The sequence below is a fragment of the Marmota monax genome, unplaced genomic scaffold (assembly GCF_021218885.2).
Source record: "Marmota monax isolate L192 unplaced genomic scaffold, Marmota_monax_Labrador192_F-V1.1 WCK01_AAM20220418_F8-fsc00154, whole genome shotgun sequence".
NCBI lineage: Eukaryota > Metazoa > Chordata > Mammalia > Rodentia > Sciuridae > Marmota > Marmota monax.
Window position 1 is genome coordinate 3,514,260 of NW_026691933.1, and position 20,640 is coordinate 3,534,899.

At 41.5% G+C, this 20,640-nt stretch overlaps 1 protein-coding gene across 10 annotated transcripts in view; it reads left to right on the forward strand.

The window, feature by feature from the left end:
- Nucleotides 1-20,640, forward strand: part of Mgat5 (alpha-1,6-mannosylglycoprotein 6-beta-N-acetylglucosaminyltransferase) — a 331,545-nt gene that overhangs the window by 108,464 nt on the left and 202,441 nt on the right. For 5 of the 10 annotated variants that reach the window (XM_046453871.2, XM_046454522.2, XM_046452536.2 and 2 more), the window contains one exon: nucleotides 17,308-17,690. In XM_046453871.2, the coding sequence (XP_046309827.1) occupies nucleotides 17,450-17,690 (241 nt within the window). In that variant the 5' untranslated portion in view covers nucleotides 17,308-17,449. Of the gene's footprint in view, nucleotides 1-7,677; nucleotides 7,871-17,307; nucleotides 17,691-20,640 lie in introns of those variants that run through there. The other 5 variants (XM_058584189.1, XM_058584966.1, XM_058584850.1 and 2 more) reach the window with 3 other exon arrangements.

Consider the following 20,640-nt stretch of genomic DNA (forward strand, 5'->3'; position numbering starts at 1 on the left):
TGGCTTGTTTAACTCGTGGAGAATTTTTTTTTAAAGATTCTAAATTAGTTCCAATATTGAAAAATAGAATTTGACCAAAACACTGAAGTTCTGGCATCTCTCAAAAGATTGGGAGGCCTGGCCACCCCAGATTGTCTTGGCTCAAGGCGTCCCCTATTTGGAGCAAAGAAGTGGTTGCCCTCCCTAGATGGGGCACATTGTCCCTGGTTCTCCACATCTCTGCTCCTCTCTCCTCTGCCACCCTCCCTGCTCAGACCAGTCCTCCTGTCGTCCCACTCATGTATTATTAATCACCTGGGCAGGTGAACATCTGGCTTAATGGTTCTCAGCTTTAGAATTCCTTGGGGTGCTCAAAATGACATGGCTTTCCTGGCCCTACTCAGATCAGCTACTTCATAATCTTGGGGAGGGGAGAGGGTTAGGATTTATGTTTGAAAAGTCTCCCAAGGTGATTTTGATAAGACAGTGAAGATTGAGAACCCAGTGTCTCAACTTGATCCTGAGGCCAGTTTTGATGGAGAGAAGAACCATGGAACAAAGAAACCAAGGAGAACTGTAACCTGACCCAATAGATCACAGCCTAAGTGTTAACTCCCTTGGGAAAAATCAGGGCACTTGTCAAAGGAAGTATCCAAATGGCATATGCATGGCACATTTTGCTAAGGTATTAGTAAACTTCCCCCAGATCCTGCTACAGTGCTCTAGGCATTTAAATCATTTTGGCAATAGCCATATTTGTTTTGTTTTGTTTTGTTTTTGCATGGGGTGATCATAAAAGTATTTTTAATGGACTTGTAAATCTAGTGATCATAAGGAGCAAGTGACATGGATTTGTATTTGAGGCAAGGGAAGAAAGGGAGGGGGCACAGTTAAAATTAACTTTGGGGGTTTTCTCTTTGTATAATGACTTCATTCATCTGTAATTCTCTCACTGCAAATCAATTTCTATCACCTATTGCTGGCCTTCTCCTCCCCTTCCCATCAGGACTGCTTTCTAGCCTCTGAGTGTTGTTATTCTGAATCATTAAAAAAACAAACCAACAACAACAAAAAAAAATCAAGTAGCCAGCAAATGAAAACCTTTTATTCTCATTGAAAGTTAAAATCAGAGGGCTTAGACACCACCTATTCTTCTGCTTAATTTTATGTGTCTGCAAAATGAGGGTTTTGAGATATGATATGACTGATTCAAAGCTTCCCTTAGTCCTGGAATCCACTCAAGCCCAAATATTGCAGCCCAGTCATTCCAGTTTATGGCTGTTCTTCCTCATCTAGCAAGTGCTTCATCATAACATGGTATATGGCAACACATTGCAGGGGTGAGTGGGTGCATATGGAAGAGGAGGGGCTGAGGGGACCAGACATTTTATAACAATCCACTCTTGGGAGAACTAATCTGTACCTATAGAACTCTTGAGACAAAGGTTTATCCCTTTATGAGGGCAGTGCTTCCAAGACTCGGGCATCTCCCAACACCAACATGTTGGCAGTTAAGTCTCAATATGAGTTTTCACAGGGACAAACTACCATGTCTGCAATAGATTCTGGGGATGGGGCTCTGGATGGACTCGGGCGCCATTATTCTGGCCGTCACAGCTATCCTGTTCCTTTTTATTTAATTACTTATCATGATATGTTCCCCAAAGACTTAAAACATATAATGCAGGAAGATAGCTAAAAATAAGTAAAATAAATGAGAAATCGAGAAAATGAGAGAAGGAAAGTAAGAGCTAGGAGTGAAGTTTATACAGACACAAACTAGGAACCAGGGTCCAGCTTACTACCTGGAAGTGGACTGTCATTTTGGCTCTCAGCTTTTCCCAGCTCCTTTGTAGACACCAGTATTATCTCTTTGGCTTTATTTTGATGATGGAGTAGAATCCAGCTAGTTGTTCAGATGCTCTGATGAATGTTTTTGATACTAACATGAAGGAGAACTTTCTTCTGTAGGTCCCCCTGTATACACGAAGTGTAATGAATGAAACCTTTGACATGTTTGTGGTGAACTCAACCACTGTTTCACCTGGCCACCAATGTTACTTACTGCTTTCCATATTGGATCAAAAGCGCATTTCTTTCAAGACTTCTTCCATGATGTGGTGCAAAGGCAGACCAAATCCAGGGATTTGAAATATCTAGAGCAGCATTTCCCCTGGGGGATTCTTACCAGGGGATTTCTGAGGGTGTCCTGAGTTTTCATTCTGAATGGCACTGATGTTTCTTTTTTATTTTTGAAGGTCATTAAATAAAATACATATTTACATAGATGATTCCATATCTCCCTGTAACCTGGAAGTGTTTGAAAGCCTGCAAGGTTTTCAGGCTCTTAGTGGCATTTGGAAGATAATTCTGCACTAGCAACCCATGAGATTTTTTGCCATTATGTGTTTTATTATAATAAAAACAATCATATCCTTATGCACAGTTGGTTAAAGATAGGATGCATTAGGGAAAAAAGGTCAAAGTGTAATTATTGAGGATTATACTGAGAATTCTTACATACCCCCCCAGATTATCACCCATCTAGCCAAAAGTTACATTCATCTGACCAAAATTCTTTTGGCATATATTTCACTATTTCAAAAAAATCAGTTTTTAGAAAGAGGAAATAGTATGACTGTTATAGACATTTTGATTTTAATTTATTAGAATTAAAGATTCACACACACCTGCATCTTGTTATTGTAAGAAATGCTTTCAAATAACTGCCAGAAACCACCTGTCTTAGCCTGATATTTAGAAACAAAACAGGAAAAAAAAATTAAAATAAACATATGGTGATTTGGAGGTGCCAATTAATTGTACCCTCCCTTCTTTCTGAGTTCTGAACTAGAGGAAAAAGAAATAGCCAGATGAAGATTAAAATACAATACCATATGTGTGACATCCTGGGTTTTATCCTCAGCACCTGAACAAATAAATAAAAATCAATTACAATACCAGCCTTATTAGGATAAGGCAGAGTTGGAAGACATGGCTTGGGTACAGGACTTGCTGAACTACTTTAGATGGGTCTCACATACCCACCTGGTAATGTCCTGTAGCCAGGAGTGGGTAAGGACACACTGTGAATTGACCCACAGGAGCAGGAAGAGAGGTGGTATTCAGTCTCCCAGAGCTGAGTTGTTAGCCTCTCTCCCCCAGAAAGCTGTGAACACTCCAAAGCAGATGTAGGCCTGGTCCTTCTCTCTGGTTTCTTCTTAGGAAATGGAGCAAATGTTTTTCATGAAAAGGAAGTAGAGAGTCCTTCCTGTATAAACCATTTGATTTGTTTTGAAATCCAGATACAAGAAATTCCAAACATTGGGAAGTTTCTTGTCTAGGTTTGATGTCAGGGCCAGTAATTAGATTGCTGTCTGGTTTTGAATATGCATTTGGTCCCTACACCAAGTGCATACTACCAATTATATAAGTTTGAAATGGATTTTATGGACAGATTTATACTTTTTTCTTATATAATTAAAATAAGTGCTATGTGTTATATATTAAATGGGCAAAAGGTAATTTGTCATTAATCACTTGGAACATTAGCAGAGGTGGTATCAAAATTGCATAAAATTTAATACCTTCTTTCAAAAATGAATTAAGATTTTACTTTAGCACTCATCATATGTGAACTAAATTTAAGAAATGATTAAAAGATTCCTAAGGGATGAGGATTGTGGCTGTGTGTGCAGGTGGGGGAGAATATTACTGTGAAAGGGGCTCCTAGGTCACAAAAGGCTGGGTAAAGCTGGTCTTGAACAGTGGGTGGATTGTGAGTACCTTAAGTCATTTTTCAGATAGTTTCTTTCAGCAAAACTTTGAAAGGCTATCAATGGCCATGAACTTACTATTGTGTGCCTTGGAAAATGTCTGAATTGAAGCCATTTCCAGGAGATTAACTATTGTTTGATGTCCTCTTATGCAAAATTAGAGCACCTGATGAGGATGCTTGCCTCCCTTGAAGGCTGTTCCTCTTTGAAGTTAACTGGGGAAGTATTTGTGGTTGTTAGGCAGGTGTTCTAAAATGAGTACTTTAGCAATTAGGAAACAACAAGAACTCAGTAAACCTCCTGTGATGTCTAACTTGGACTTGTGCAAAATATTTGTACAGTAGCTGTGTAAAGTGCTTTGCTGTTGGTAGTTATTTGCTGTGTCAGTTATACTTGGGAAGACATGTATCCAAATTGTATATTTAATTGGGGGGGGTGGTACTAGGGATCAAACCAAGGGGTGCTTTACACCTGAGATACATCCCCAGAACTTTGCTTTTATTTTTTTATTTTGAGACAAAGTCTTGCTAAGTTGAGGAGGCTAGCCTTAAATTTGTGATCCTCCTGCCTCAGCCTCCTAAGTGGCTGGGTTTACAGGCATGCATCCCTACACCCTGTTGTATCATTGATTTTAGCCTAATGAGTCAAAACCCTTAATGTTAGTCAGCAATTAGAAAGCAGGACTAGTTTTCCTGTGGGCACTTCCAGTTCATGATGTTAAAACCATGTTTTCTTTGTGTATGCTTGTCATCTCAGCTGGATGTCAGCAGGATATACATCTAACATATTCAATGGTTATCCCAAATTATTAAGTGCTCTGCTCTGTACCTTATAAAAAGGAAAATTGTGCAGTACTCTTTGTCGTCTCCCATCAGAAGTTAGTATCTGATTGTCTTCATTCCTACTCTCCTGAATGATATAAGGAATAATGCTTCTCAAAATTTTAGGGGCAAATAATCCTGTTGGTCTGAGTTTGGGCCTGAGAGTCTGAATTTCTAACAAGCAAATTACAGACCAGAGCTTGAATAGCATGATCATAGTGGTTCAGGTTACTAGAAGCATTGGAAGAAGCTGAGGCTGTTAGGTTAGGCTCAAATGATTTCTAATGTTTGGAACTGCCGCAGTCTGGCTGGGCACAAATGCCGCAGTCTGGCTGGGCACACAATCACGAGCCACCACACAGCTTGTAGATTCAAACAGCAACTCTTTATTCCCGAACTCACACCAGCCGTCTACAATCACGTTCTGGGGAAATCCACGTTCTCTTCCCAAATCCACCTCCACTGGGCTTCTATCTCCCAAAATATACTGTCTAAATCCCGTGAGAACTCAAGGGGAACTCAGGCAGCAGGATACGCCCTATTCCCAGCAGGAATAATCTTAAACCTTAAACCTGGAACCTAAACCGGGAACATCCTAAACAGGATTATCTTAAAACCGGGAACACCCTAATCTGCCTTGGTCCTTGAGCAAGGTCACGTACATTCAATGTCACTGCAACATGGGGTACGCTGGCAAGGAAATTGTCATACCTACTTGGCTAATGGCTCCCAGCATGGAACAGTTGCTCAGGAGAGGGTAATGAAAGCTATGAGTCCAGCATTATTCTTTGCAAGTTCTTCCACATTGTGGGATGATCCAACAGGGCTCTACATTGGACCAGCTTTGTGAAAAGCTGGCTACGTGATGGAGTATTAGCCTGAGAAGACTGGTTTCTGATGCATTTTTTCCTCCTTAAGTCAGGATTCTCACTATATTGCCCAGGCTGGCCTCCAACTCCCACCCCTGGGCTCAAGTAATGCTCCCACCTCAGCCTCCCAAGTAGTTGGGACTACAGGCATGCAGCTTGTGATTCTCTACAGAGAATACCAGCCTGTCTTACAGATGGACTATCATGTGAGCCACTGGACTACTTTTGGAGCAAAGAGGTCATTTGTAGAAATACTGGAATGGTTCACATTTTGGGTCTCACTACATAGGACCTATAGGACTGATAAAGGGAATATCTTTAGATAGTTCTCATACCTGGCTATATATTGAAGATACCTAGGTAGCTTAAACATGAAAATACCTCTGCTCAGGCCACTGCTCAAATGAAGTAAATCAATATCTCCATGTGTAAGAGCTGGGCACCTTACATTTTACAAAGCAGCCTGGTGCAGTGGCATACAACTATAATCACAGTGACTCAGGAGGCTGACACAGGGAGATCACAAGTTCAAAGCCAGCCTCCACAATTTAGTGAGGCCCTAAACAACACGGCAAGACCCTGTCTCAAAATAAAAAAATAAAAAGGGGTGGGAATGTGGTTTAGTGCTGGTTTAATCCCTGGTACAGAAAAAAAAGAAAAGAAAATGAGCAACAGGTAAACTTACCAACCAGTATTTAACTACTAAGTTCTTCCCTAAGAAAATTCAGACCTGAAGGATTTATGACATAGGGTCTGCCAAAGCATGGGAGTTGTGTGCTCCACACAGATTAGATTGACTGTATCCTTGAGAAGTTCATTCTAGGCTTTAAAACATTTTTTTTTTCCCTCCTGTAGTGGGAATTGACTCTACCATTGGGCTATATCCACAGACCCCCATTTTTTTTTAAATTTTTTTTTTTGAGACAAAATCTTGCTAAAGTCAAGGCAGGCCTTGAATTTGCTATACTCCTGTCTCAGCCTCCCAAGTCACTAGGATTATAGTCATGTATTACCATGCCAGGCCTAACATTTAAAATCTTGAGCCTCTGAGCAGCCACTTCAAAGTTACCCATGTGTGTGCATGTGTATGTATCTCCTTGAGCATCAGCTATTTTGTTCATTTTTTTTTGACCCAATGGTCTTTTTCTTTTTCTTTTTATTATTAGTTGTTCAAAACATTACATAGTTCTTGACATATCAATGACCAATGGTCTTGATCAGATCAAGTGTTTGGAGGGCTGTCCCATTTCTGCAGACTGCTCAGCTAGGACATGCTGGAGGACATAGAGGAAAAGGAGGCTTGTGTATTGGTCAACTTGGGACTACACTGTGGGTCAGTCTTCTTTTCTCTCCACAGTTTTAGCGTAGGCCTCAGAGCCAGCTGGTGAGGGCTCCTGAGTTCACCTTGGTGGTCTTGCTCTACAGTGTATCAGAAGGGCCGACTTCTGAGCGGCTTCCTAGGGTCCGTAGGCCTCACGGATGGTTTAAGGCAGCATGTCTCAGCTGGGGTGGTGTTATTCCTCAGAGAACGTTGGGCAGAGGGGAGACATTTTTTCCTACTTTTTAAAAATTGGTGCATTATATTTGTACATAATGGTAGGGTTTGTTATTAGGGAATCACACCGATTGTCACAGCTCCCAGTTGTGAAGGGTTTTGGAGTATCCTAACTGCATCTAGTGGAGAAAGGCCAGGGTTGCTGCCAAGTATCAGTTATGCCAAAATGGGGGATTTTTGGATTATGGGGATTTGATGTTTCAGGAAGCTGTGCTGTTTGTCTTGGTTTAGTAGATGTTTTCAGAATTCTTGGGGTTACTGTGGTTTCATTTTGTGTTCATGGGAAATTCTGCCAGTTGGGAATAATCTATGAGCCTGGTGAATGAAATTCGTAGAAGAACATGGGATGCTCTTATCTGATCCAGCAGGGGACAACTTCCTGCTCACTCTTGTCCTCTTTCTTCTTTGTCCACCAGCTAGTTATGTGCATACCTAAGGGCCTAAATGAATAAAATCATCAGATGTTGACTTCTGATTCTTTTCCCTTCCCCACCATGCCCTCTAGTGGAGACAGCCCATGTGAATGGGGGAACATAGTAGGGGTGGGGTGGGGAGCATTGAGGCAAGAAGGAGTGCACACGCTGGGTACAGAATCATCAACCCCGTTACTGTTTTGGAAATATATTTTGCTATGGATGCTACAAATGGAGCCCTGAAGTCCACTTAGTGGACAGTGTAGCTACAAGAAAAGCAACTGCTTTAGATGGGTGGGGCTGAAGGTTTTCCTTTTCCTGCCCACATTCGAAAGTAGCAGTGGCATAATATAGAAAACCCTGGCACAGGATGGGCATGCTTTGATCACTTCAGATGTAAAGAGGAATGGGCTGTGTGAAATCCCACCATGACAAGAACCTCTCCAAGAATTCCCAGGTATGTTGTTTGAGTTCGTGTTTTTCAGTTAGTTACTCAATAGAAGACCAGTGTAGCCAGTCCTCAAGGGAGCAGGCTGCTTGCACTTGGAATGTTTAGAAAGAAAGGGACCAAGGTCATGAACTTGCAAATGAGCCGTCTTTGTTCATACCCATTCATAGGCAGCTTGGCTGTTTGCTCCTGAGCTTGTTTGCTCCCTGGAAATGAAGGAGCGCACAGTTTATCATAGCTCTCAAGGGATGGCTGCAGGCTGGGCTCTGGGATTGGGTTCATGTTTATGTCACTGGCCCTGTATATCTGTGCCATTCAGGAGAATAGACAACCATAGATCATCTTCCTGTGGATTTGGACTTATTTGTGGGGAAAAAGCTCCTTCCTCCTTCACTTTCCTTTTAACAAAAACAGGAGACATTGAAAGCAAGAATCCACCTCACTCTCCGTCCCATCTTTCTTCTTTATACCAATAATTCTGCAAGTATCTACTTTTCTTTCAATAGTTTCTCAATTCTCCCAACCCCCTGAAGTTGGTGGAACTTACAGCTTCTTTATACCACTAGACTGTGGGTTCTGGTTTTTGTTTCCTATCAATAATTCTCTTCCTTTCTGATTTTCCGTAAGTGACTTGTAGATTCAACCTGTGTTGGCAGAGACCACCATACAGGTGACAGGATGTGGGTGCTGTTTTTTTCTAGTTGCCGACTCCAACTAGAAAACATGGCACTTGTAGACCTCGGGGTCTTCCTCTGTAAGTTGAGGGTTTGTACTTGGTTACTACAAAATCGATTATGGTTCCTGAGTCTCTATAAACCTATGTTATACATTTTAATTGATCATATTTCTTTCTACGTTGACCGAGTTAGCATACAGTAGATTTCTGTGCCCATGTTTGGTTTCAGAGGCGTGGAAGCCCAGGTTCAATTGATTTTGAATAGAAATGGCTATTATTTTTAGAAATAGTTTGTCAAGTACTCTAAGGTATCTCTTTTTAAAATATTTTTTATTTGTTTTAATTAGTTATATATAACAGTAGAATGCATTTATGCACTTTGATGTATCATACATAGATGGGATATAATTTTATTTTTCTGAGTGTATATATTACAGAATCATATTGGTCATGCAGTCACATATACAAATACAGTAATAATGTTTATTTCATCCCCACATACCCTCCCCTTCCACCTCCCATCACTTCCCTCTACCTAATTTAAGGTAATGCTATTCTTCTGTTACCGCTGTTGATTGGTGACGAGTTCTTGCTTCCCCAATGTTGAAGAATAACACCAAAGAAGCACGCCGAGGCAAGGTCAGAGTAGAAATTAGAAGTTTATTAAAGGACAGCAGAAACGACTTCTCCCGGAGGAAGAAGGGGACCCAAGAGGTGGAATCTGTGGAAGGGATGTTGTCTCCCCTTTTTATAGTTCTTTCAGTGATGGAATGTAGGTGGGAAGGACCGAGGGGTGGGACACAGGTGGGCCAAAGAAGTAATCTGGTCAGGAAGGACTTCTGAGTCAGCACCTTTTTGCTGGGGGCTGTTCATTAACATTTCTTTGAGGTGGACTTTGGCCTAGGGCCTTTTCGGGACTTCCATGAGTTGTCCTGTGTTTTCCCTGAGTCATTCTCTGCATGGTCTCCATTTTAGATTTCACTAGATATTAGACCCGATTTATCTAACTACACTGACTACCTAACTTTAAATCTGGCTTCACTTCCCTAGTGCCCCCCTGCCCCCCACCTTATTGTGAATTAGTATCCACATATTAGAGAAAACATTCAGCCTTTGGTTTTGTGGGATTGGCTTATTTTGCTTAGCATGATATTCTCCAACTCCAACCATTTACTGGCAAATGCCATAATTTCACTCTACTTTAAAGCTGAATAATATTCCATTGAGTATATATACCACATTTTCTTTATCCATTCATCTATTGAGGGACACCTAGGTTGGTTCCATAGTCTAGTTATTGTGAGTTGAGCTGCTATAAACATTGATGTGGCTGCATCACTACAGTATGCTGATTTTAAGTCCTTTGGGTAAAGTATCTCTTAATGTAAGTTGATATAGATACTAGAAAAGTAGACATCATTTTGATATTGTATCATTAACATCTAAAGATGACTTGTCACTTCTTTTGGAATGGGAATCAGGCAAGAAGTTTCTGAAACTTACAGTGTATGACTGATCCTCACCTAGAATTTGATTAAGGCAGAATTCTTTGTCATACTATTTTATATGCATAGATATGTGGGCTTAAATTTTAAGAAGGAAACAAGAAGGGGTAGGGTTGTAGCTCAGTACTAGAGCACTTGCCTAGCATGAGTGAGGCCCTAGATTCAATCCCAACACCACAAAAAATATTTTTTAAAAGAAAAAAGGTGGGTGGACAAGGTCACTTCCAAGCATTAATTTTCTAACCAATGACATAGAACTTCAAAGTTCAAATTCCATGTACAGAGGTAATGAGGGAAATTTTGTTCTGAATCTCTTCAATATTAATTGATACATATATTAATTATGTCCAGTGTCTTAAGATTTGACATATAAAACTAATTTTTAAACAAAAATTTTGAAAATAACATTTTAATTGAGGAAGCTAAAAATTAAATTTAAATTGGTGCGTGTGGAATCTGTGGAACATCTCTGGGAACCCTTGTAGTCTTTGGAACATAGTTTTGAGAATCGTTAACTCACTCCGTCATAGTCATCCTGCTCTCAAAGTACTCTGTTTTTCCAGAATTTTTCTCATTTTATGCACACAGAAATTGAGATAAGGAGACCAGCATGGTGCCAATCAGTAAAACAAGCTGTAAGTTAATGATTTCCAAGCTTTTGCTGTCGGGCAACTTCAACTTCCCCTTTCTCCTGTCCTTTTCGTGATTGTCTTAGAATAAGAATGAAGCGAGAAGCCTCTGTGGAAAGTTTCCCTGCTGATCTTGGACAAGTTCCTCCTCCCCATCTTGGACATCCTTTTGTTCTCATAGGCTCACTGCCTTGCCCCTTCTAGAACTGTTCCTCTGGAGTTTCGGTCTCATTTTCTTCTTTTGATATGTATCCCTATCAGGCTCCCTTTAGTTTAACCTTACCTATTCAAGGACACTATAATTTTCTCTGCCATGAGACAAAACCTTAGGGTAAAAGTCTGTTCAGAAGATTGTCTTGGAAGTCATTGCTCATCTGTATACCTTCCTCTCATTCCCTCTCCCTAGCTTTTATCTAGCCAACACTTAATGAACATCACTGTGTACAAGGCATTGCCATGGCTGGCATTTCTTATTTCGGGGACCTCATAGAGCCATCGGGGAGATGAAGCAAGATTTTGCTATAAAACAGTGGGTAAGAAACTCTTTGGGAGGAGCAGGAATTGCCATGGATATTCCAATGAGGATGAGCTCTCACAGTCTAGGGAGGCTGGGGAAACTTCATACAGAAGGCACGACTAAATTGTGAGATGGAAATATGAATGGGATTTCCCAAGGTAAAATGGGTGAGCATAACTGATTTAGAGTTTCTTGAATGTTATAGCACAGAGTCAGGATAAAGTTAGGCCCCAGAACTGCCATCTGAAGACAGATAAAGTAGTGCAGGTGGTTTGTGGTGAGGACAGAAGAGGTATGTAATGACTTAGAGCCGTGTGGTCCAAGGTAAATATGGCATTGTCTTTAAGGGCTGTTGGACAAGACTAAATCTCTGTGGTTCGGGCTAGCATCACTTCTGAAGGAATGGGCGTCTCCACCTTCATCCATCCTCTTAAGAAGCAGGTCTTGGAGGAAGACATGGGGCTGCCATGGACTTTGGATGGTCACCTGAAGTACTTGCTTCATTTGTCTTATTCTCAGTCCATTAGAATTGAACTCTTCTTCACAGTGTACTCTCCAGCCTGGGAAGGTGGGCCAGCAGCCATCAGAGGAAGGCCTGTGAGATTGATCTGGAGGTTATAAGAGCAGCCAGGTCTAGTGAACTGGAGGCAGATTGCTCCATGTAATTTCTGTTTGTTGCCAGGCCTGTGGTCAGCCCTCAAGGATGGCACAGTCTGGTCTTGGCTAAGCTGTAAGGAATGAGGGAAGAGGCTGCAGTAGGCCCATGGAGCTCTTCTTCATACCCTTAACTTCATAGTGGAAGTTGTTTTTTTCCTAACGACTTTATTGAGATATGATTCACATGTCATATCATGCTGCCATTGAACATGAAGAACTCAATGGCATTTATTTATTTAGATACTGGGGAATTGAACCCACACGTGCTTTACCATTGAGCCACATCCCCAACCCTTTTCTTTTAAAATTTTGAGTCAGTGTCTCACTAAGATGTTTAGTGCCTCACTTAGTTGCTAAGGCTGGCCTCAAACTTGTGATACTCCTGCTTCAGCATCCTGAGTTGCTGGGGTTACAGGCGTGTGCCCTTACACCCAGCTCAGTGGCTTTTAATATATCTATAGAATTCTCTTCTATAAACAGTCAGTTTCAGAGCATTGTTGTTACCCTGTAAAGAAACTCTGTATACCTAAGATGTCACTTCCCAATTCCTCTATTCTCTACCCTCTTCCCAGCCCTTAGCAAGCACTAGTGTACCTTTTGTCTCTATGGATTTGTCTATTTTAGACATTTTATGTAAATGGAATCATATGTGATTTTCAAAAACTGAGATGTTTTTTCACTTAGCATAATGTTCTCAAGGATCAGCCATATTTCATATAATCAGTTCTTCATTTCTTTTGAGGCCAAATAATATTCCAGTTTAGCCTAAAGCTAGTTTTGTTTATCCATTTCTCTGTTGATGGAGATTTGGGTTGTTTCTCTATTATGAATAATACTGCTATGATAATTGGTCAGTTTTTGTGTGGACCTAAGTTTTCATTTCTCTTGGGAGAATTCCTGGGAGCATATTGTTTGGATTACATGGTAGCTCCCTGTTTAAGTATTTGAGGAACCACAACATTTTTCCACAACAGTTTCCAACACTGGCTGTAGCATTTTACATGTATGAGACTATTCCATTTTTCCACATCCTCACCAACACTTGTTCTTGCCTAAATTGATTTATCTTGACCATCCAAATGGATGTAAAGCCATGTCTTATTATAATTTTGATTTCCCTTAATGGTTAATGATACCAAACATCTTTGTATGTTCCTTTTTTTTTTTTTTCCAATTAGGAGAACTGACATATTTCCTTTCCAAAGATCTTTGAACACATTTGAAAAGGCAGAAGCCAGATTTTACTGTGTTGAGAAATGAGTGGGAAAGAAGAAATAAATGATACTCTTTTAGGAAATGGAATGGAGGGGATATGTATAGGGGAAGAAATGGCATAAACTTCTGTCTTGAGGATTGATGAAATCATGGCTCTGGACTGTCATCCATCTGGTTGGCAACAGGGTCCTCTAAGATTTACTATATAGTTCTTTATTCTGTCCCTTGGATTCACTTAGCTATAGGACCCAACTGCTAAGTTTTGAGGCAGGCACATTCTCAGCTTGAAAGACTACTTTTTGATTGCTGTTAGTCCAAGGCCTCTCCATTAATTGTGTTCATTACTAATGATCATCATTAGTCCTTTTTTGGCACCAAGGCTCTCTGCAAAGATGGCTGTTCTGGATCCTCATTATCTTCCTGTTACTGTGGGAGATAGGGGTGTCTCCTGAATAATGCTTTTGAAAAGTCTTAAATTCTGTCTCCTTAACAGGAACCATAGAGATGAATTCGAATGTGCATGCTGATGGTTTCTGTAATTTCACACTCTGCATTCCACTAGAGGAAAGATCATCCCTGGCGATTCTATAATCACTTAATACCTGGGCCCTCAAGTACTCTGAACTCTTTATAGCTAGGGATTTTCACAGCTAATTTGCATCTGTCTAAGCTAGAATAATTTCATGCAGGCTAGGTTTCTTGGCCGTCTTCTTCTTACCCCTTGAATGCATCATCTTGGTAGATCTGACCCTCCCAAGGCAAAGGTTTAGTAGCCTTCCACCTTCTAACAGAGCACTTGTCTACTTCCTCTTCTTGGTCTTTCCATGGCTTAAATTGTGCAGACTTGAGCAGTCTCTTCAGTGGGTTCACTGAGGAAGTAGAGTGGGGCTTTCTGTCTGAAAGTTGACCCGTAATTCCTGTCAACAGTTGGGTCTGTGTGCTGAAATAATCAACGAAAATAACCCACAAACTGTCCTCCTTGGTATAGCACCTCATTACTTGTCCTGGGGGACTAGTGAGTATAGGTTATCAAAAAGGAAGCACAGTTACTTCCTGAGGAAGTCAGAGCAGTGCCCAGTTAGTGGAGTGCTTTAACTGCTCTAGCTTCCTTAGGGCAGAAGTTCTAACTGGCTCCCTGTTCAGTCAAAAGGGCCTGAGGGAAACAGGTACTCCATGTGTGTATATTGGTAGAGCACATGGCAGAAAGAAAGGGAAGATGCTGTTCAGCTGGTCATTGTTGAGTAGGGCAGAATACCGTGCCATGGTGCCCCATGACAAGTTTGTTTAGTCAACAGATATTTTATTGTGCTTTGCCTTTCTCTGAGAAGGTATGCACAGATGGTCCCTGAATTGGAATAGTTTGACTTAGGATTTGTGGAACATTTTATTATCATGTAGGATTTGCATTAGATGCTTTCGCCCAATTGGATGCTAATGTAATTGTTCCAAGTATAATTAAGATAGGCCAGATCAAACTGAGTTCACTAGGTTAGGTGTGTTAAATACATTTTCAACTTAATAATTTCAATGTAGGGTGTGTTTGTTAGGATGTAACCCCAGCCTAAGTGGGGAAGCATCTGTGTGTTGTAGGGCTGGTGGGTGGGCGGGGGGAGAGGCGCTCTCCCAAACAATGTCATGGTATCTCACTGTGTTAGCTTTGCATCACTGTGAAAAAATATCTGAGATGATCAACTTGTAAGGAGGAAAGACTGTTTCAGCTCACAGTTTAGGAGGTTTGAGTCCGTGATTGGTTGGTCCTTTACTTTTTTCTCCTATAGAAAAACATTGTGGCAAGCATGTGGCCAAGGAGGGCTCTTGGATATTGGCTGGGGTCCCAATATCCCCTTCAAGGCCACACTCCCAATGATCCACTTCCTTTCACTAGATCTCTCTTACTAAAGGTCCTACCATTTCTCAAAAGCACCACAGACTGGGGACCAAACCTTCAACATATGAACCTTTGGGGTGCATTGAAGTTCCAATCTATAGTACCCACTCAGAAACTGGTAAACAATCCAAAGTAGCCAGACAAGTGTTTTAGATTTCAGACCAAGAAGGGAACACTGTAGGCTAGAGCAGTGGGGAACGTGGGCTGAGACAGGTGGGGCTTGGAGAGCAGGCTGGATTTGGATTGGCAGCGTGACACAGTGAAACAAGATGGCCAGGTGGAAGGAGCAGCTTGAGGGAAGAGGGGGAGCTGCCTGAAGGATGCATTGGGTTCATGGTGATGAGCAGAACAGCAGGTGTGTAAGGGTACAGGAACTTATGTTTTAAAGTAGCTCAAGATGGGATTTGAGCCTAATCACACTAATTGCATTGGCCTGGTGATGGCGTAGCACAGTGATGTAAGGCATGCACCTGGAATCTGACTGTGGATTAGGGCTTCTGAAATTGAGCATGCATCAGGATCGCCCTGTGGGTTTGTTGATGCAAGGCTCTAGGCCTCCAGAGTTGCTGATTCAGTAGGTCTGGGGTAGGGCTGGAGAATATGCATTTCTCACTGGTGATGTAGTGATTGGTGAGTTCAGGGATCACACTTTGAGAGCCCCTAGCCTAGAATTCAGAGGTTGACATACCTTTTCTGTTAAGGGCCAGAAAGCAAATATTTTAGACTTTGTGCTACATAGGGTCTCCATATATATTCTTCTTTGTTACTTTCCATATTCCTGTAAGCATGTACATACCATCCTGAGCCTTACTCAGATAAGCTATTTGGGGCAATGGGGAAGGGAGGGGAAGCTGGATGCAAGTTTACTGATCCCAGGGCTTCCTTAGGTTATCTCTCCTCTGCCACCTAGCTGATTAATTATTGCTAAGCAATCTCCGGTAACTTTATTTTCTCATCTAATTTGTTTCTCATAAATGGGAGATGGTAATATTAAGACTTACTAGAACTTTTATGAGCATCCAACAAGCTAAGGTACAAAGCAGCATTTAACACAATATCTGGGATACAGCTAGAACTTATTTATTATTTAATGTTATTAGTAGAAGTACCTGTTGACAGGTGAGGGGAAGGCCTTAAGAGACAGACCAATAGAGATCCACTGAATTGCACACTCTGTAATCTAATTGCTCCAAGATCCTGCTTTCATTTCCTCTTAGGCTGCTTGCAAAGAAGATCCCTTTGACCCAAAACATTTGCACTCTGCAATACATCCTGGGTTAGTCCCTTGTAGGAGATCATTGCTTAGCCTCTCCCCGAGTGGCACTTTTGTCAACTGGCTGGTTCCTGAACCTAGGTCTCTAGCAGAAAAGGCAGATAAATTGGAATACTGGTAACCCCTTTGCAGTCTATGGTCACGTCCCCCTTGCTGAGAAGCCCTGATTAAGAACTTTGGCTCATCATGTGCTGGTATCACATGGGATCGACCACCTTAGTTTATGAAACTCTGTCCTTTAACTTTTCACTTTGCTACACTACACGATGGGAGTGAAAGTGAGAACCACAGCAAAGCAGACAGCCTGGTACTTTGTGTTTCCTGTGTTTCACAGTGTACCAGTGAACAAATGAAAATCAGTTTTCGTTTAAGATAGCTAGAACTAAGTGGGGGTGGAGCTCAGTGTTGGAGCACAGGCCTTGCATGCTGGGTTTCTGGGTTCGATCGCAAGCACTGCAAAAAAAAAAGCTGGCACAGGAAGATCAGTGACTGTACCTCTGGCTCTCTCTGTGCTAGGAGAATTATCTCATCTTTAAACACTGATAATGAAAGCCAGGCATGGTTAAATAAGATGGGGTTCTCTCTCACTTCCTTGTTGCCCACCCTTGAGAGGACATCCACTTTCTTGCTGACCTCTTCAGCTGCATGCACTAATCCTTGTCCAAAGCACATAATAATGACTTTGTGAGCTCAAGTTACAGACACACAAAGTACCCCATGGTATGACTCTATCCTTTGCTTAGGTTTCTGCTGACATGCAGTAAAATATCCTTCTATCTCTTCCCCACCTTGCAAAACAAGCTTCCTGTTTTGACCTTGGTCCAGACAGGAGCAGCCCCACTACACCTGTTAACTCACTCAGACACACTTCCCCGGCCGTGTTTGTACAGCTTCTTGTTGTCTCACCAGATTTCCCCTCTCAGCTTACATGTGCCAAATCATAAATTAAGGTGCCGAACCAGCAAATAAAGAAAAAAAAAGGAAGTTGACATTTGATGTTGAGCTATCCGAGTGAAATCATGACTTATGGCTTGTTTTGCTATGCTTTACCACGGCCACTTTGCTAACTGTCGTCCTCCTTCACAGCAGAATGGAAGCAAGGAAAGGAAATCGGCTGACCCAGGAGCCCGAGTGAGACCCGCAGACTTGCAGACACAACCTACACCATGAACTTGAGTCCACCTTCTATGTGTTGAGAGCCAAGGGCAGGTGAAGTTGCCAGAGAGCAATGGCTCTTTTTACTCCCTGGAAGTTGTCCTCTCAGAAGCTGGGCTTTTTCCTGGTGACTTTTGGCTTCATTTGGGGTATGATGCTTCTGCATTTTACCATCCAACAGCGAACTCAGCCTGAAAGCAGCTCTGTGCTGCGGGAGCAAATCCTGGACCTCAGCAAAAGGTACATCAAGGCACTGGCAGAAGAAAACAGGAATGTGGTAGATGGGCCATACGCTGGTGTCATGACAGCTTATGGTAAGTGCTGTGCTGGGGGTGGCGGGAGTTTGGCCAGGAGCCAGTGAAAGAATCCTGGAGGCTCCTAGACTTGAACTTGCCATTGATTATTCATTACTGTCGCTTCTTGGGCAATTAATCACATACACGGGGACAATTTTAGACAGGTAAAGCAATGCCTTTTGGGAGATGGCAAGCTCCTGTGCACACAGATACCTTCCCCCCGAGTGATGGTCAGTACAGGCAGCACTCTGGGTCATGTTTACAGCTAGATCCTCCTCCATCAACACATTTCTGGACTGCATGATCTCAAATGGGAGTGTTTTCATGGAACGCTGAAAAACGCTTATTATCTGTCCCTACACAAAACTTAATTAGGGATGGTGGGGATGAGGTGAGGTGGGGTGAGGAGGGTGGGGAGGAGTGTTTTTTTTTTTGAATGTCACCAAGCTTAGAGCCAAATGTGTGTGTGTGTCCGGGCAGTGTGTAGGACATGGGAGCTTATGTGAGGGCTAATAGCTAATAGCTTTTCTTTTTGCCCTTTTCAGATTTGACTGCTCTTGATTCTTGTTCTTGTCTCACTTTGAGAGAAATCTTTTTGTACCTGTTGCTTATTTTTAGGCACCTCAGATACTTTTTGAGATAATATAGAGTAAAACATATATATATATATATATATATATATACACACATACACACACACACAAATATAGGATATCTTTTCTTTCAGTAAAATTTATGCTGAATTGTAGATAAAAAAAAAAATAGAGAAAGTAAGAGATCACACATCAGTGGAGCTCTTCAGGCCATATCCACAATTAACATTTCAGTATATGTCTATGCACACACACACATTTATACATGTGTTTTCTGAATTTAAAAAAAATGAGGCTCCACTTTGAGAGCCCACACTGAAAAATTGGGTAGTTTCTCAGAGTAGTATAAGTCACACTAGAGGAAAAACAAAAAGAACAGACAGGCACCATTGGTGTTGCCAATGTGGATGATGTAACAGGTGGTGATGCTGTTTCCATTTTTTTTTTGGTTTATATGGTCCTTGTTCCACCTTTGGGAGGAAAGGAGAGTAACTGTAGCAATTTCCTCCTCCTGTTTATCTCAGTCTGTCAAACCTTTTACATGGACAGGAAGAAGCCATGTTAGTGGTACACTTACAGACTTTCAATTTCACTGGTTGTCTTGACTTTTGTTTGTTTGTTTGTTTCTTGGGTGCTGCTAAACATCTCAGAGGGAAGGCTTCCTCTACACTGTAAAGCACAATGATCTGGTCTTAGCTTTTCAGCCCTACAGAGAGATTATTCTTTCTAAAAAGTTACCAAAAAGAGCAAAGTAGTTTGTTAGAATTTCAACCACCTTGCATGCTCTCAATCATAGGAATTTGTATCTCACAGAAGCTAAAGGGATTATTTATTCCAACCTGATCCTTTTATAGATGAATCTTCGTGAAGTTATTCATCTTGTTCTCAAAAACAGAAGAGAGTCAGATAGGCCTCATCAGCAAGTCTAACTCACATTGCTAGTGTTCTTTCATCAGATGAACCTGATATATCAAAGTGGTCTTTGCAGCTGAGTTTCTGGAATTTAATTGGACTGAAGTGTGTTTGTGCTAGAGGTATTTGGGATCCCTGTGTGGCGAGATCCTGCTAATATAAGGCTTTCTCATCTGTTGTTATTGGGCCCTAGGGCTAGATGTGTCTTTATTGTGGGAGGTTGTTCATGCAAGATAAGATTTTAGCAATAGATGCCAGTAGCACCTCCCTGGTTTTAACAATAAAACATGGCTTCAGTGTGAGGGAATAATGACTCCCCTCTCTGCTACTTTGGAGAATCACTGCTCCAAGAGTAGAAACAGCAAGCAGAATCTGACACCATCTTCTTACAGATGTTCTCAAGCAGATAACTCTGTGTGTGTGTGTGTGTGTGTGTGTGTGTGTTTTGCTGGGGATTGAACCCAGGGCCTTGTGCATGTAAGGCAAGCACTCTACCAACTGTGCTATATCCCTAGCCCAGATAACTATTTTTTGTTATTTCAGTTTGGCCACCAAGTTTGACCTATGGACCAAATTCAGACTGCTGCTTATTTGTGCAAATAGAGTTTTATTGGAACATAGCCACTAGCATTTGTTTATAACAAATTCAATATAAGATAAACACAGTAATACCAATATTTATTTCGCAAAACATCTTATATATTCTGAATCCATCGTTCAGCAATCACCATAAGTCATTCTTAACATTCATCTGGTCGTGTTACTCATAGACCTAATGGTTTTCCAGGACTCTGGTGGTCTAAGACAGAGTCAGCAACCTATGGCCTGTGGCCCAACTCCTCCTTGCTACCAGTTTTTATAAATAAAGTTTATTAGAATACAGCCATGCCCATTTGTTTATGTATTAGTTGCCACTGAGACTGCACAACCTAAAATATTGATTGTCGGATCCTTTATCAAAACGACTTGTCAGTCCCAACCTAGATAGTCTTTGGGTGAGTCTTCTTATCTTGTAGGGCGTGTGTGTGTGTATGTGTGTTTTCTAAGTGTTTCTCATCCCTGTGTGTGGTTGGATCCCCTTCATTAGGAGCACATCCAAAGCAGTGTTCCTCTGCCCTCTGGAAACACTGTTTCTGAGTAACAGGTCAAGAGTCACAGCAGTTATTATGGTGAGTTGGGGAGCTAGACAGTGTGGCTTTGCCACATCCTGTCTGCATAGTCTGAGCCCTACAGGCACAAACTACTTCTAAAGTGATGTACCAGTACCTCTCTCACCAGGGACTGTGTTGCTTGTACAAGGTGCTGCGTGTCAGCAGCCTGGCATGTGCCTGCTAGTGCTGTTAGTTTGAGTAGTACTCAAACAGTAACACAGATGGCCTCCAACTTAAAATTTTTCCACTTTCTGACGATGCAAAAGCATACACGTAAACTACTCTTTTACTTTCAGTGCAGTATTGAATAAA